Source organism: Periophthalmus magnuspinnatus, chromosome 7 (assembly GCF_009829125.3).
Source record: "Periophthalmus magnuspinnatus isolate fPerMag1 chromosome 7, fPerMag1.2.pri, whole genome shotgun sequence".
In the NCBI taxonomy this organism is placed as follows: domain Eukaryota; kingdom Metazoa; phylum Chordata; class Actinopteri; order Gobiiformes; family Gobiidae; genus Periophthalmus; species Periophthalmus magnuspinnatus.
The window spans coordinates 29,160,035-29,176,732 of record NC_047132.1 but is presented as its reverse complement, the minus strand read 5'-3'; the positions used below and the strand labels follow the sequence as shown (position 1 = coordinate 29,176,732).

Here is a 16,698-nt window from a genome sequence, read left to right as displayed (position 1 = left end):
GGTACTTAAATACTTTTACTTCAGTAGATTTTTCATGTGATACTTTTACCTTTTACCTCTGTATCTGTACTTTTACTTATGTAACAAAACTGAATACTTCATCCACTACTTGCAAATACTGAACGGAAAGTGGATTATGGTGATTATCGTGAGAAAAAGTGGGTCTAAATAGTGACAAACGTGTAATAAAATATGAGGTGAGGGAATAATTGACACTGCTGCAGCTGAAGTTTTTAAATAAAATGTATTAGAACTTTTGTGTTGAATGAGTAAATACAAATATTACACAGGGAATAAAACGCCTTTGAACAAAATGATGCGCCAATTACAGCCGACTGCTGCCACTACACTGCTGCCAGCTTCCATTTGCAGATGCCTGTTATCTTAGCACTCAACCAAAAGGATTATTCCGATTTTTGGAAAGTGGATAAAGAGATGCATATGTTCTGCTCTCTGTGGCTCGTCTTGGTGATTTACAGAGGGATATACAGCTGTTCTGAACCTGGATTTTAACTACATTTGATTAAGAAATAAACGGCTTGGTCAAGGAGAATTAATCAGGGCTATTAACTGTTTGCGTTTCATAGATAATCAGAATCAATGTAAGAAAATATCACAAAATATCTACTTAAACTTGATGGTTGAATCATTGACATGCAGGAATTTACAGGAATTGTGCTTACGTTATAACCATAGACTGTATATATAAATGGACATAGCTAACCTGCTAGCCGCCGCGTACCAAACAGGAAGTGAGCATGTGCGCGCTTCTGGCTCCATCGACTCTGGTTTCAATTCACTTTACATTGAAAAACTGTCTCCTCTTTCTGTAACTGTTGCTGTCAGACTCATCATTTTGGCCTTACCCTCCTAAAACCCAAACTCTTCCATGACTTTATTAATTTATCTTTGTTATTCAGGCTGATTGGACCTGATGAGTGTAAAAACTAAGATTTTTTTTATTTTACATTATGTAGTTTCTGAGAAAAGTGATGCAAAACAAAAGTCCTCATATGTGGTCTTTTTAATCACTTTGATAAAACATTTGAATTAATAATTTGCAAAAACTATTTATTAAGACTCTGAACACAGCAACATTTGTCTTGAATGTAAAAACTAAATGAGAAACAACAATTGTGCCTCGTGGAACAATGTGTCTCATGTGAAGAGCTGCAGACAGGAGCAGAAGACATGGGCCTTTACAACAAAATAAAAAAATAACAAATATTCTGAACATTCTAAACTCTTAAAAATATTCTAAATTGAATATATTTGCATTGTGGCCTAGACAACTCAAAATGTCTTGTCCTCATCTGTGGACACCAGTTCCCATGAGGTTAATATTCATGATCCTGCGTTGTTGTTTTTTTTATTCCGCTATTGTGTCCGTAATTCGAGATATGAACATTAATAACAGACAAATCAATCGCCTTATTTCCCCGAGGCAGCTACTACTAGCATTAGCAGCAAGTTTGAATAACAGTGTTGCTAAGTGCTCGCTCCCTGCTGGGTGGGAAGGGGCGTTACCTTCAATAGCCTCGCTCCGGATTGGCTCTTTGGTTGCTATGATACTCGTGGTCGGATTTCCAAATTATGAGCTTCATTTGACTGAAGCCGAACGCTGTGGGTGACGTCACACTCACTTAGACCACTTCTTTATACAGTTTATGCTTTTACATTCACGTTATTTCTGTGTTTCTTTCCGTTTTTTCTATATTACCATATTGTTTTTCATACCATTGCGATATAATTTGTGACTATAGGTGAGGTCACGAACATTCTCTTTAGATATAGTGTATGTCTAGAGCTTATGTCACCAGTAGAATCCAGGTTTTTTACATTTCCAGTGACATTTTAACTCTCATCTACATGATCCTGGGGTTTTTATTTCACTATTGTGTCCATATAACTCAAGAAATTACCATTAATAACAGACAAATCAGTCACTCTTCTTTCCCTGAGGTCACTCCCACTGGCCTTAGCAACAGGTTTGATTGACAGCGTTGCTAAGCTCACTCCAGATTGGCTCTTTGGTTGCTATGATACGCGCAATCGGAATTACAAATATGGAAATCTGCTCTAAATTCGCCGCTATAACCTCCGCCTCGATGAGCTTCATTTGACTGAAGCTGAACGCCGTGGGTGACGTCGTAGTCCCTTAGTCCACTTGTTTATACAGTCTGTGATTAAAACCGAGCAATCAATGTCCTACTTTATTAATCATTTTTTAAAGCAGCACATGTTTCTATTCATTCCCGTGTTGCTGTCCTTTTGTCCAAACTAATATTCAGTCATTATCATTTGGACAATAGCGTAAAATGGGTTAATTATCGTCCGACGCTGCACTATTCATCGACTTCTATCACGTGACTTCTTCCTGTTTTGAATCACTTATTAAGCGCATTTGAAAAAAGATTTAATATTTTGATTCCACTTGCTAATTGCTATGGCAACAGTCCCAGCCCGTATCACAGCGAAACACGCGGATCGACGAGGAAAGATAACAAAACTACAAGTGGAATTGTGGAAAATGAACAAAAAAATAGCAGTGATTTTCGTGGTCCATTTATAATTTATATCTTGTTGTGATCGAGTGCCTTAGTTTTTATTTCAGACCAAGCAAATTTGAAGGGAAAATAAGGAGATGCAACCAGGAAAATGCGCCTTAGAAGCGGTTTTGTTGAGTTTAAAATGAAAAAAAATGAAAAAAATCCCATGCTAAGAAGTGTTTATGAGCTTGGTATGTTGAATAATTGAACAGCTAAAATGACAACAACAAATGGAAACTTTTTGAGGGGCTTATTATGGAATTTTATCCCCAATCAGAGGCAAAAGAAGCATTTTATTAAACAAAAACGGCAAGTAATGAATAAGAGTTTGAACTTTGAGGGATGCCATCAGCAGAAGAGTTAAAGGCCGCAGTGTTTGTCTCATTTATGATGTGTATCTGGTTGATGGAGTGTCTCTGTAACGGGCCGTGTAAAGGTTAACCATATATGTGTGTGCTCCCACCTACAGCTAACCTTCCCACTCTGCCCTCTTTTCACTTCTCTCCCCCTCTTTCTCTTGCTCTTCTGCCCTCTCTCCACCTATCTCACTCTCGCTCGCTTTTCTCTACTCTCTCTTCTCCATGGCCCCTCTCTCTCTTTCTTTCTCTCTTCTTTCTGTTCGGTCCCTCCCTCTCTCTCTATCACTCTCCACTCTATCTTTCTTTATCTTTTCTTCACTTTCTTTCTCTCTCTCTCCCTCTCCTGCATCTCTCCACTCTCTTCTCCCTGCCTCCCCCTCTCATTTTCTCTCTCTCTACTCGTTCATCTCCCTCTCTCTATCATTCTCTCCCTCTCCGCCCCTCCTCCTCCTCATCCCTCTTTCATTGTCTATTTTCTTCTCTCTCTCTCCTCCCTTTCCTCCTCCCTCTCCCTCTTTCATTCTCTCTCTCTTCTCCCTTTCCTCCCCTCCTCCTGCCTCCCTCTCTTTCATTCTCTCTATTTCAGGCTCTTTCTCCTCTCCCTCTCCCTTTCTCTCTTTCATTCTCTCTCTCCCTCCTCCCTTTTCTCCTCTCCTCTGGCAGACCCCCTCTCTCCTCCTTCCTCTCTCCTCTCCTCTGGCAGACCCTCTCTCTCCTCCTCCCTCTCCCCTCTCGTCTGGCAGACCCTCTCTCTGTCTCTCCTCCTCCTCCCTCTCTCCTCTCCTCTGGCAGACCCTCTCTCTCCTCCTCCTCCTGCTCCCTCTCTCCTCTCCTCTGGCAGACCCCCTCTCTGTCTCTCCTCCTCCTCCCTCTCTCCTCCTGCTCCCTCTCTCCTCTTGTCTGGCAGACCCCCTCTCTCCTCCTCCTCCTCCCTCTCTCCTCTCCTCTGGCAGACCCTCTCCTCCTCCTCCCTCTCTCCTCTTGTCTGGCAGACCACATGGTGCTTGGGGCCCGTGCTCAGACCTGCTCGGGGCCCCTGGGGAGGGCAGAGTTGAGCTGGTTAACTGCGTGTGAACTCTCTCTGGGACGCTCTCTCCTCGGCCCCTTTAGTCCGACACAGCTGATGTCCAGTGTTTATTAAAAAAAACACACTCTCCACATTGAGATAAATAACCCCTCACACACTTCCTCCTGCCTCCACACTCTGAAGAGCCACAGCACAAACACAGACTTCAGTCACAATTTGATCTCGATACTTGATATTCGATACTGATTCTGATACTACGATTCATCCAGAACAACAAATGCTCTTTTTTGGACAATAGACAAACTGTATATAATAAATAAATAATACTAAAATGGTTATGGTCTTATTTTTATGTAGCACTTTTCCATCTTCACCTTGATGTAAACAGCTTTGAGTGACTTGAAGTGTCTTGCCCAAGGACACAACAACAGCATTCATCTTTGGGAGCTGGAATCGCACCGCCAACCCTCAGTCCCATCTCCGTTACCTCATGGTTTTACCCTTGCTCTGATAAAACTTAAGCTAATTTGAAAACCGCTCAGAAAACCCCAATTTTTTCCCTCTTTAGCTGTTTTTTTCCGTTTCGATACTTGTTCAAATCTAGTTTCGTTACAAATTTTAGTTTCGATTAGCATCTGCAGTAAAACAGATTTGGATTTTCAAAAATATTTACTACGCTAAGAGTAAACTACAAGCCTCCGATGACTTTTTCAAAATGGCGCTGGTCTGTTTTTTTGCTAAGAAACGCTTCAAATACATTATGTCTGCTGATAAAATATTAAATAAATAAATGAATGCTTTTAATCACTCGTTACTAAGCCCGAATAATTCTCTATGCATTATCAGGGGCGGTGCCAGATATGTTCGGTTGGAGGAGCCGTGTGGGGGCCCAAGTTCTTCAATGGGGGGACTCGCTTAACATGTTAATTTAGAGTCTGCCATGTTTGCGTCGCTTTTTTAAAATAAGTTTAAACATAGTTAGCGCCTCTGCTGATTTATGTTTTTACTCATTTTGTGGTTGCCATTTAAAAAATTTTTTTCCCTCAGTCGTCCAGGTCTGATCCATAGTAAAAGCCAAAGTCAAATGGACAAAACGTTGTTGACAGACGTTTCGCCTCTTCTTCAGTTCTGGTCAAATTACTGCTGGACGCTGCCTTATATCTGTCTGAAGGTGGCGCTATTGTTTACAGTTTCAGCCTTAACAGCCTCCATTCAACGCTGAATGGTCCTACTGGCTCGTTCTATTCGTCTCTTTGTTTCCTTTGTTTGCTTTGGGTCTGAGGATGGAGTTGTAGATGGGGGAAAGGTGATGTCTCAGGCCTCCATTCCTGTTTAAGGAAGGATTGTCTTTCCTAATAAAATAAATATATAAAAAACGCTTCTTTAACTCCCCTCTCAAACCATTTCTTTTCTCTGGCGAAGATCTAAACTTCACTATCTTCAGAGGAGTGGTTAGCGTCTTTGTTTGCGATGTACAGCAGACTGGGGTCCCGAGCAGCTCTCACGCCGGTGTTGGTACATCCTCTTTTTTAGTTTCTCCAATATAAGAGTTGAGATTGTTGTGCTAAGAAAAAAGTGTGAGCGCTAAAGCTAAGTCCCTCTCAAGACCGCCCCTACCCCGGCGCAGCCCTTGTGCATTATTTCTTGTGCATGAATTACACAAGACAACACGCGAAAACATCATCTCATCTCTTTCAGCTCGGGAGGTCTATAAGCTCCGATCGCACCCTACACATCGTGCAAGTGGAGCGTATGTAATGTCAGCCCGTCCACGTTGCATATTAATACGCGCTTTCTGTGAGACGCAGGCTGTGTTCGAAAAAGCAAGAGTGAGGCAAGGGCTGTGCGAGTCTTTTCACAAACTATTTGCACACGGCTCCATTGTTACGCGCTAATTTGCAGCCGATACTATGAGTGCGGGTTTTGCAGTAATTGCCTAAGTATATTTATGGAGAGGTCTAGTTCTGCCTCTGCCAGACACAGACTTGAATTGACTTCTTGAAGATAAAAAACTGTGTCTGAGAGATGCCATTTCTGCTGACAATCGCTCTGTTTCCGTTTCATACCAAGCAAATTTGAAGGGAAATTTGGCGACGCAACCAGGAGAATATGCATTAGTAGCAGTTTCGTGGAGCGCGGTTACTATTTTTTATCCTAAGATTAGACTGTTTACCAGCAAAATATGTTGAATAATTGAACAACAAATGAAAGCTGTCTCTTTGAAGGCCCTATTATCTGACTTTTTCCACAATTAGAGGGGAAAAAGAAGCATTTGATTATACAAAACAGCCAAATAATAATGGATGATCCAGACTGCATTATGCTGTTTTAACTTTTTGAGGAATGCCATTAGTGGAACAAATTGGGTAAGATAACAATGGGGGATTATAACAGTGAATATGTATTTGAAGCAGCTGATTTTTTGAGAGTTATACCAGGTCAAATGTGGAGGAGACGCGATCATACAAACTCTAGCATTACATCATTTCAGAAAACAATTCAAGTATTTACTTTTCATGATGCATTGCCGGTCAAATTGAATGAGCGGCTCAAATTTTGGTTACAAATGAGCACAGACGCAAATATTTCTTGTGCTGTAAAATGATCAATGGAATACTGATTGGATTCAAACAGCCAGTCACAAAATATTAGCTTGGAATTAGCCACATAAATTTTCTAATGTGTGTGATTTGCCGAGCGGAGCAGTCAAACGTAATGCAATGAATCAAGTTTAAATTTGTAATAAACTGTGGTAGACGGTAAATGGTCGCAGTTTTATACAGCGGTTTTACATTTTCAAGTCACTCAGAACACTTTACGTCAAGGAACCGCTCAGCCATTCACACGTAGACAATGAGGGCGAGGTGGGTTGAGTGTCTTGCCCAAGGACACAACAACAACGTTCATCTGTAGGAGCTGGAATCGCACCGCCAACCTGTGGGTCAACGGATGTGACCCCTCAACCAATGATGTTTATGTCGAGAGTGAGTTTTGAACCGCTAACCTTCAGATCAATAGACAAACGCTCTTCCACTCTTGTTCATTATGACTTAAGTGTTTGTTCATGCTTTAATAACTCTGATTAAGGTGAAGTTATTACGGCTGTAGTCGACTTAAGCAATTATTGGTCAATTTAAGATGACCTGTAGATCGGTGAGTTGGCTAAAAACTCGTAGCAAAAGCTCTTAAAACTGTTATTTATCTCTATGTATTGGACAAACCAGCTCTCAGAAGACCACACCTCAACACGACGTCCAAAATTCACACCAGAAAAGCACAAAACAAACGCGACTTTATCCCTTTTTCCATCCAAAGCATCAGTGGGGCGTTAGTTACCTGGATACGGGTGCTGCTAATCCTACACAGGGCGCACGGCACACAGTCTGATTGTTTTTTCTTACTCGGTGACGCACTTTCTTTGTTAATTACCGTTTGTTGTACACATTTTTGTCGTGTCTAAAAGTTAGCTGGTACTTTAAGCTGTAATAATGGGCTCGACACACGGGGAGCGACGTCGCTCGCTCTCTGTTTATTTTCAATGGTCTCTGTGCGACACTGCGAAAATCGCTCGTCTCTCTCATCTCCGCGACAAGCGAAAGTCATGCACGTGAAAACCTCGCGCTCGTGCATGTCGACGTGCACACGTGGGCCTGCGACGCGACTAATGAAAGTTGAAAAATGTTCTACTTTTATCGCTGTCGCTACACAACAGCCAATCAGAGAGTTTGATTGACGAGCCAATGCACTGTCCACTTCAGAAACATCATGGAGGAGAAAATTAGACTCACGGTGTCGGATTTCCCAATTCTTTTTGACATATCTCAAAGAGACTACCGAGATATATCAAAAAAAGCAGCTGCCTGGGAACTTGTTGGTGCCAGGGTGAATATGAGTGGTAAGTTAACATGCGCAAATTTGTTAATTCAGATAAATTTATGGAGGCTAATAACCAAATGTATTAAAGACTGATTCAACATAAAAAAATATATTTATTTAAGGTTTTTACACTAAACAGAATTAGCTGCAGAATAGGGTGGACCCAGGATCGCTTTTTTTTTTGTTTTGTAGAGTGCAACCAATTGTAATATTTTAGTCAAATGAATCAAAACTTTACGAGATTTCATTTTAGCGTCTTTTTCCCATCTACTGCTATTAACCTCAAAATTCCCTCCAAATAAACAGCCAATCAGACGTGTAGGAGGCTCGCGATCTGCTCCGGAACAGAGCGCGACGTGACAAGCTGCCGCTAGTCGCTGCAGTTTGTCACTGCCCGTGTGTTCGATTTAAAAGCCTCTGCGATGATTGTCGCTGCACGCTGTTGTTAGTCGCTCCCCGTGTGTCGAGCCCATAATGAATGCTATACATGTTTTACCACCACGCTAAAACGCTGCGGCATCGGTCTTTGCTAAAGTATTCCACTGAAGATGAAAAAGAACCTCTACAGCTACACTTTTAATGAACTTTCCCTGAGTTAGACAGGACATATGACTCTGTGCACGGTATTACTTGGTTAATATCTTTTGTTTTTAGCTTGAACTTCACACATTACGCTAGTGTAATTACGGTTACCTGTTCTTCTCTTGAGGATTTTGGGCAAACGACAACTGGCACGATGGGATTATTTTGGCTTTGTCCGTCACCTGTGTCCACTCCAGTCCGGTGCAGGTATGTGTCTATGGGTTTTATGTTCGCTACGTGAGTGAATACGGCCGATTGCGTTCCCACTTTTCCAAAACTGTTCTGCGAATAAATCAAAATCCACCTGAAGCGAACCAATAAACTTGTCTTAACTGTTATAATTGCGATATTTGTGCGTTTCCAGCTCTTGTTCCTTACGCAAATCTTCAAACTACGCTTTAAAAACAAGGTGATAGAAACGCAACTTAAGACACCATCGACCGATTAACTGACTGAACCCCTTGACCAGTATAGCTCGACGAAACTTTTATTGTTTTTTAGCCATAAAAATCATGTTAAAGGAAGTATCAGGATGCACACAACTACTTCTATTTTACATATCCATCCGTATTTGTCCTTTGACACATTGAAAAACTCTCCGCGGCACATGCGCTTTGATTGGTCGTCTTTGAAAGGACAACGGAGGCAGATTACCGTAATGACAGTAAAATATTTAAAGAGCTTCATGCCTCTGCTTTGAGACGCCGTTTGAACTTACATGATCGAACAATTTGTCGCAAAGTTACGGTAAAGGAAAGTCCACAACCGCGCTTGATCGGCGACGCTAGCATCCGACGCTATGGGGTTAACAACTAAAGGTCTATAGCCCTAGCAGTTATTATGAAGTGTTGCCAAAATATATATTCAGAAAAACTTGTATGATGCTATAGAATACTTAAAATATCTTGAACATAGTCTACTGAAGTCTTGCCAAACAGAACGGAGTAATGCTGTACGTTTAATGGGACGGCTAAGTGGGACATGATGCAGACTGATATCGTAGATCCCAATCCAAAGTGAGTCACGGTTCCCCCAGGACACCATCATTAGAAAACAAGCGACGTCTATGGGATTTAGCGATAACACTTTGAAACCCCATGTACGCAAACTTTTAATGTTGCCGTAATACGGAGCTTTTTAAAGAATAACTTGAATATTCAGGACTGTCATGAGGCGCACTAATTATTTCAGATTTGACTGAGAGGAAGGTTGGCGGATTTGTGAAGAGAAAAAAAAAAGATGAAAAGATTACTCATTTTCCAAGACACAAAAAACGTATTCATCTACTGCGCGGCACCAGACTTCTTTGACATTCAAACGAGGCGCAGCATTTGACCCTGAATGTTTTGTGCGCAAAGGAAATTAGGTCGCTCATTAAAAGCAAGATCAATGGCACGATTTTTGTACTTCTACCGTCACCAACTCAATTAGACATATAACAAACGAGGAGCTTTTTGGGACAAACGAGTGTGCTTTTAACAGCTAGAGTTTGCTGGATAGAGACCTTGCATTGCTCTTACAAAAGAAATGGATGTATAAAATGTAAAATAATAAAGATTTGAAGCTTTTGAAGTTTTGTCCTGATTTTTTTGTTTGTTTTATTCTTCAGAGAATATGCAAAACAGCACGGTAGGCAGAACTCATTGCAAACGACTCACCGTTCACCGTGGCGTTTGGAACATTTTGTTATCACAGTTTAAAAAAAAGGGTCAATAATAGTTTTGCGGTCGATGTGTACAATATACAGAGGTCCCTCGTTTATCCTGGGGGTCACGTTCCACAAATAATCCACAAAAGGCGAAATCTGTGAAGTATCAGCTTAATTTTTGATAATTATCCTACGTTTTGCAGCTGTAAAACCCCTCACCACACACTTTATACACTTTTCTCACACAGGCGTTAACATTTTCTCACATTTCTCTCTCGTTTAAACTCTCTCAAAGTTCAAACCTTTGTAGGCGTCTTTGTCGGTGCAGAACGTTTCATCGACATTGTGGGTTTTGTCGGGGAGAAAACAAATTGCAAACGCACAGCACTTCAGAGTCACACTGCGATCCAACGTTTATGTAAATTTGTCTGAACACATTCTGTACTGGACAGGAGACACAGCACGGAGGAGACTGATGGACAATGGTCTACAGTCCGACAGCCAATCAGGACGCAAAAGGTGAACTGCTTTATAGTGAGGGACAACTGTATTGCAATCAAATCAAAATTGCAGTTAGCTAAAGATAGGCGTTAATACCCCCTAGAAGTAAAATTTCCTAACACACAACAAATTTAGATCACCGTGTCGCCTTTTATTGTTTTGAAAATGCTATATCCACCCAAAGCAACGTATTAACCTGTTTGACGAGTTTCACTTTCGTTTCTTTTCGAGTCTTCAGTCCCTTTGCTCTCCGTGCTAAGTCACCCTTTTCAGAGCGCTACCACATTACAATCAGCTGCATCTCGTCAATGAAACTATTGCACATCGCATCAGGTTTGTGACGTTGTAGTGTACAGTTTTGTATCATGTTTTTGTATATTTATGGAGAATTGACGTGTGGGAGCATGGGCGGCGTAGACTTGTGGGCGGAGCATTGTATATAAACTTACAGCTAATTGTAAGGAGCGTTTGAATCAGGCCCGTGAGAGATTGCTAAATTATTCCAACGTGCATGGATGGCATCTAAAACCTCTTCAGGCAAGTTTTTGATGAGGGAATAAAGTTGTTAAAAGTCTCGAATAAATGATTTTGCATAATACACCCTCTTTAGCAGAATTTCCGCTGCAAAGGTCAGACAATCGTGTCTTTTTATAGAAAAATCTCTTATTTCAGTCTTCCCAAAAATGATAATGCTCCTGGAGTTGTTTGTAGCCTTTTTCTCAAATGATAATTCAATCCCTATCCTGACATCTGCATCTGTGTCCTTCGGCAAGACACCTCAAGAGACCAGTTGAAGTCTGTTTGTCATCACGATTAATTATTATTGAAAGGGCTATAATGACGTCCCAATCGTACATAACAACTTTTGGATTTTTTCTATGGACTGACACGTGTTTGACAAGGCTTTTGAAATCGGAAAACTACAAAAGCGAATCCTGAAATAACCCCTTTCGTACTATATGCAAATACGACAGACAGGATGTTTGGGAGACTCACCTGCCACACTCTCCGCCAATGACAGCAGCAGGAGAAGTTTCCATAGCAACTCCATTTTAATGGTCTCGGGTCAATACAGCTCACATCCAATCACAGGTGTGTGGACTGCCGGCTTTGTCCTGTGCGGTGCGTTCACTGTTCCTCTGTGAAATGGAAAGACAATAGGAGAGAGAATTAGACCGGGGCTCTTATTTAACACTGCCACACTAGAAACACACACCCGTATTATCAGAGCTTATTGAACCTTTTTACACTCCACTGGAGAACTGCACCACTGAATTAACAAGAAGGGCGTAATGAGAGTTAAAATGTCTTTGGAAACGCACAAACTTGGATTCTTCTGTTGCGTCTGGTGACATAAGCTCTAGACATATATTTTCTATCCAAAGAGAGTGTTCATGACCTCGCCTATAGTTTTATATCACAACGGTATGAAAAATAATACGGTAATATAGAAAAACGGAATGAAAAACACTGAAATGACTTGAATGTAAAAGCATAAACTGTATAAAGAAGTAGAATGAGTGAGTGTGGCGTCACGAACAGCATTCAGCTCCAGTCAAATAAAGCTCATCGAGGCTAGTAGTTCATTTGGAAATCTGCCCGCGTGTATCGTAGCAACCAAAGAGCCAATCCGGAGCGAGGCTGTTGAAGGTTAACGCCCCCTCCCACCCTGCAGGGAGTGAGCGCTTAGCAACACAGTCAATCTAACCTGTTGCTAAGGCTAGCGAAAGTGACCTCGGTGAAAGAAGGCGCCTGATTTGTCTGTTATTAATGTTCATATCTTGAGTTACAGACACAATGAGCAAAATAAAAACAGCAGGATCATGTAGGGTCAGGTTAATATGAACATTTAAGACCAAAATGACGAGTCTGATGGCAGCAGTTACAGAGAGAGATGACAGTTTTTTCAATATAAAGTGAATTGAAGCCAGAGTCAATGGAGCAGGAAGTACCCCCATGCTCACTTCCTATTCGGAGCACGGTGGCTAGCAGGTTAGCTATGTCCATTTATGTATATATGCATACTTTTTTTCCCCTCTAATATATATATTTTTTCCTTCAGCGGAATAGGAAGCATAAACAAAGCATTTGATTGGTGTCCTGATGGAAGATAGGGGGATAGTGGGACTTGACAAGTTTTCTTCTTCCCAGTCCTTTTCGAACTTGCATAGGAACGGATTGTGGGATGTGCTTTAGGTGTACTTGTGCTCAAAATAAATAAATAAAATAAAAATATACAGTCTACGTGTAAAATGCGGTCATCAACAACAGCGTCCGGGACACAGGTAGCTTGTGCAAAAAATGTAAATGTCCTTTATTCATACATGGACAGCTTAAAACAGGCAGGCAGGAGAGCTAACCCAGTGCTAGCAAAGTACATGTTGTGAATATTCGACTTTGGAGGAGGGAGGGATGGAGGGAGGGGTCTGGACCAACAATCAATAGCTCCACTTCAACTTCAAACTCTGATAGAGCCACTAACGCAGGGGCAGAGTTTAACCGTAGCTGGCAGCACACGCTCTGTTTTGGACTGTATTAGACCACAAAGCTCCAAATGAACCTAATTCGCACCAAAATAGCAACTGAAAATGCCAAGTGCACATTTTCACTGCTAGAAAAGTTGAATTTGGAGTTTGCTCTCACTAAAAGTCATAAATCAACCAGAGGAAGTGGAAATAGTACTGTGCAATACCATGTTTTTCTTGTGTTTGTCCACTGATTCGAAGATCAGCGGTTCGAATCCCGCTCTTGACGTACACATCATTAGTAGAGCGATTTCGGCTCCTATAAATCAATACCGTTGTTGCGTCCTTGGGCAAGACACTTAACCCAACTCGCCCCGTGAATCTGAGTGTGAATGGGTACGTTTTTCCTTGACGTGAAGCGCTTTTTGAGTCCCTTGAAGACGCAAAAACATGGCCATTTAGTCATATTTCAAATCCCTCTCCGTTTGCGATTCATAAGGGTCACATTTAACAAAGCAGATTCTCACAGTGGGCTATTTGTCGGAGTTTAGCCCCTGCTCTTGTACATTCCATCCCGTTTTAACATCAATAATAAGGATCAGTTCTGAGAAAGCCACATCAAGCGGCCGGTTCCTTGTAGTGAACTCTTTTGAGACCAAACAAAGAGCTTCCGTCAGACACATCCTCGCCCTGTAATAAAGCATTGTCCAGATGCCGTAGATTCTTGTGAGCAGCGGGATTACGTATGTGCGACATAAAGAGCTGACTGTATGCACTACACTGTCTGTCCTGCGGGAGGGAGAAGCACAATTGATTTTCTCAAGGACTAAAGTGTCATTTATCTCTGCTTAGACCTAAAGCCAGACCAGAAAAGTGCTGGATATGACAGTTAGAGGTGCTGCAGATACCAGTAGTTATGAATTGGGAATATTTCTTCATTTATTTACCTTTTTTTTTCTTTCCTTGCCATGTCTAATCTGCATGCTATGTTCATAAAAATGCACTTTAAAGAACACATATTGTGCTTGTGTCAGCTCTATAGTTATAATCTTTGACATTCCTGGATCGTTATGTTATAATTAGCACATTTTATTTCACAATATTCATCTAAAACGACTTAATAAAAGAAACAAAGTCGCTGACTTCCGTGAGAGAAAACTGTGGTGCCCAATGGGAGCTGACGTTCATTTTTCTCCTTCCTCCTTTCTGTACTTTTTTGGTTGCAATCAATACAAAAAGAAAATGTATTACAGTTGTCCCTCACTATAATGTGGTTCATCTTTCGTGGTCTCACTGTTTCGTGGATTTTTTTGGTACTATTTTTCATGCTTTTTTACAATGTATGAGCGTGCATTGTGTCCTGCGTCCTGATTGGCTGTTGGACTGTAGACCATTGTCCATCAGTCTCCTCTGTGCCGTGTCTCCTGTACAGTACAGAATGTGTTCAGACAAATTTACATAAACGTTGGATCGCAGTGTGACTCTGAAGTGCTGTACGTTTGCGATTTGTTTTCTCCCCGACAAAACCCACAATGTCGACGAAACGTTCTGCACCGACAAAGACGCCTACGAAGGTTTGAACTTTGAGAGAGTTTAAACAAGAGAGAAATGTGAGGAAATGTTAATGCCTGTGTGAGAAGTGTATAAAGTGTGTGGTGAGGGGTTTTACAGCAAAAAACATAGATAATTGTTAAAAAAAAAAAGCTGATACTTCGCAGATTTCGCCTTTTGTGGGTTATTTTTAGAACATAACCCCCACGATAAAAGAGGGACCACTATATTTTGTTTTGTTTTTTCAAAAAATGTGAACAACCAAGAGAAACTTCATTCATTCACATCGCTAAACATCATCACAACAAAGAGCCGTCCGTGTAGCTGTCGACCTCCTACTCTAGGGAGTTGCAGATTTAAAAAAAAATTTGTACCAAAATAACTACACAACGCTGCTGAATCCTACACGTATCACTGATTAAGACAATAAAATTAGCGAACTATGTACATACGTCACAGTGGGCGTGTACCAGTGGCAGTAAAAAAGGGGTTGATCAGCAAAATGACGATTAAAGATTGCTCAAACATGCACCAATCACTCCAAATATAACTTCAAGAAAATAAATAAGTAGAAACGGCTATAATATGGTTAAAACCTCTGAAAAATCCATTTTGTAGAACAGGTCTGCTTAAACGTTTCTGCTGGTTCCTCTGCCTGTAGTGGATTCTGTTAAATATGTAGGTGTTGAACTGGACAGAATCTGCCATTTAAAAAGCACATATCCAAAATGATTCAAACTGTGAAATTTAATCTGGCTCAGTTTAGATCCATTCATCACCAAAAGAGAACAGATGCCTCCAGTTTTTTTTTTGATGCATCCAGTGATATTTTTACATTCACGTATGGCATTAAAACATGGTCACTGGTAACGCACTCTGAAATACAAACTCTGCGAAGCTCAAACAAACACGGACTCGGTTTATTAGATAAGAAACACATGTCACATCATTATTGGATTAAGAAATATCAAGTGTTAGCATTTGAGAATGTCATCCTGTCGTCTCGCGAACAAGATTTTTCGCAGCCAGGTATCTTCCTCCACCCGTAAAGTGTTTGGTCCCGACTCCTTCGTCTTCATGTGAGCTCACAGAGTCGGCTCTATCGGAGACTGTTCTGTCAACTTTTAGATTCACACAACTGCTTCTCTGTCAGAGCAGCGGGGGCCTGGAGTGTGGCATTCTGGGATATTTGAGACTCGAGTGGCTTCAAGAGAGTCAGGCCTGTAGCAATCAGTAGGAATAATGTAAATATGTACATGTTTCAGTTTGTTAGCATTGTGTTTGTGTCAAGTTTCCGGTCTGTCCTTGTGTTTCTGTTTGTCTTTCCCCCCTCCCTTCTGTGTCCTTGTCTGGAGCTGGGCGGACACTCTGGCACCACCCACTAAACACCTGCAGCCCACGAGCAATCAAGCCTCCACCTCGGGAGTACAAAGCGACTGAGGATCCTACACACTCCGCCAGATCGTCCGTGGTTCAGTTCCGCTTGGCTCAGTCTAGTTTTCGTGATTATGGTCGCAATACTCAGCTGTTTTTTTCTCGTTTTTCGCCTGATCCCACTTCTTGGAACTACCCTGCAAACACCTCAGCCTCCAACCCACCTTCCTACGACTGGTACGAACACCTCAGCCTCCGACCCAGCTCTCCACGACCGGTACGTACACCTCAGCCTCTGACCCCGCTCTCTCCTACCTCCTTCGTCAACCAACATTCACATTTCCTTGCTTGCAATAAACTCGGTCAAACTTTTACCCAGCGTCTGCATGTTTGATCCACCAAACGTTATGACAATTTATTGGCGTTGTTATTTTCGCAGTATTTTAAATATTACCCGGGCCATTTTATGAAGAACCTGCACACTGTTACTGCTGTTCCTTCGCTTCTGCCCAGAGACTACACATTTAAATGATCTTATAGCAAAATCTGGTCTATGCAAAACATTTCCTAAATATATAACATTTGAAATAAGTTACTGCTTTGCCTGGAATGTTGTCTACAGTCTGGCATTAAACATATCTCATACGTTTATTCATTTACAGGTTTTATTGCTATAAAAATACCTTGAAAATCAATCTCCTCTCCATAGATGTGGCCTGTAACTTGGCCTATGGTGGCATCACTTAAAGTTTAATGCCATACAGTG

At 41.4% G+C, this 16,698-nt stretch overlaps 1 protein-coding gene across 1 annotated transcript in view; it reads right to left on the bottom strand.

The window, feature by feature from the left end:
* The window catches only part of cntn3a.1 (contactin 3a, tandem duplicate 1), a 224,685-nt gene that overhangs the window by 188,398 nt on the left and 19,589 nt on the right, over positions 1-16,698 (bottom strand). The window contains exon 2 of the mRNA XM_055223169.1: positions 11,539-11,681. Within this exon, the coding sequence (XP_055079144.1) occupies positions 11,539-11,593 (55 nt within the window). The 5' untranslated portion in view covers positions 11,594-11,681. The remainder of the gene's footprint in view (positions 1-11,538; positions 11,682-16,698) is intronic.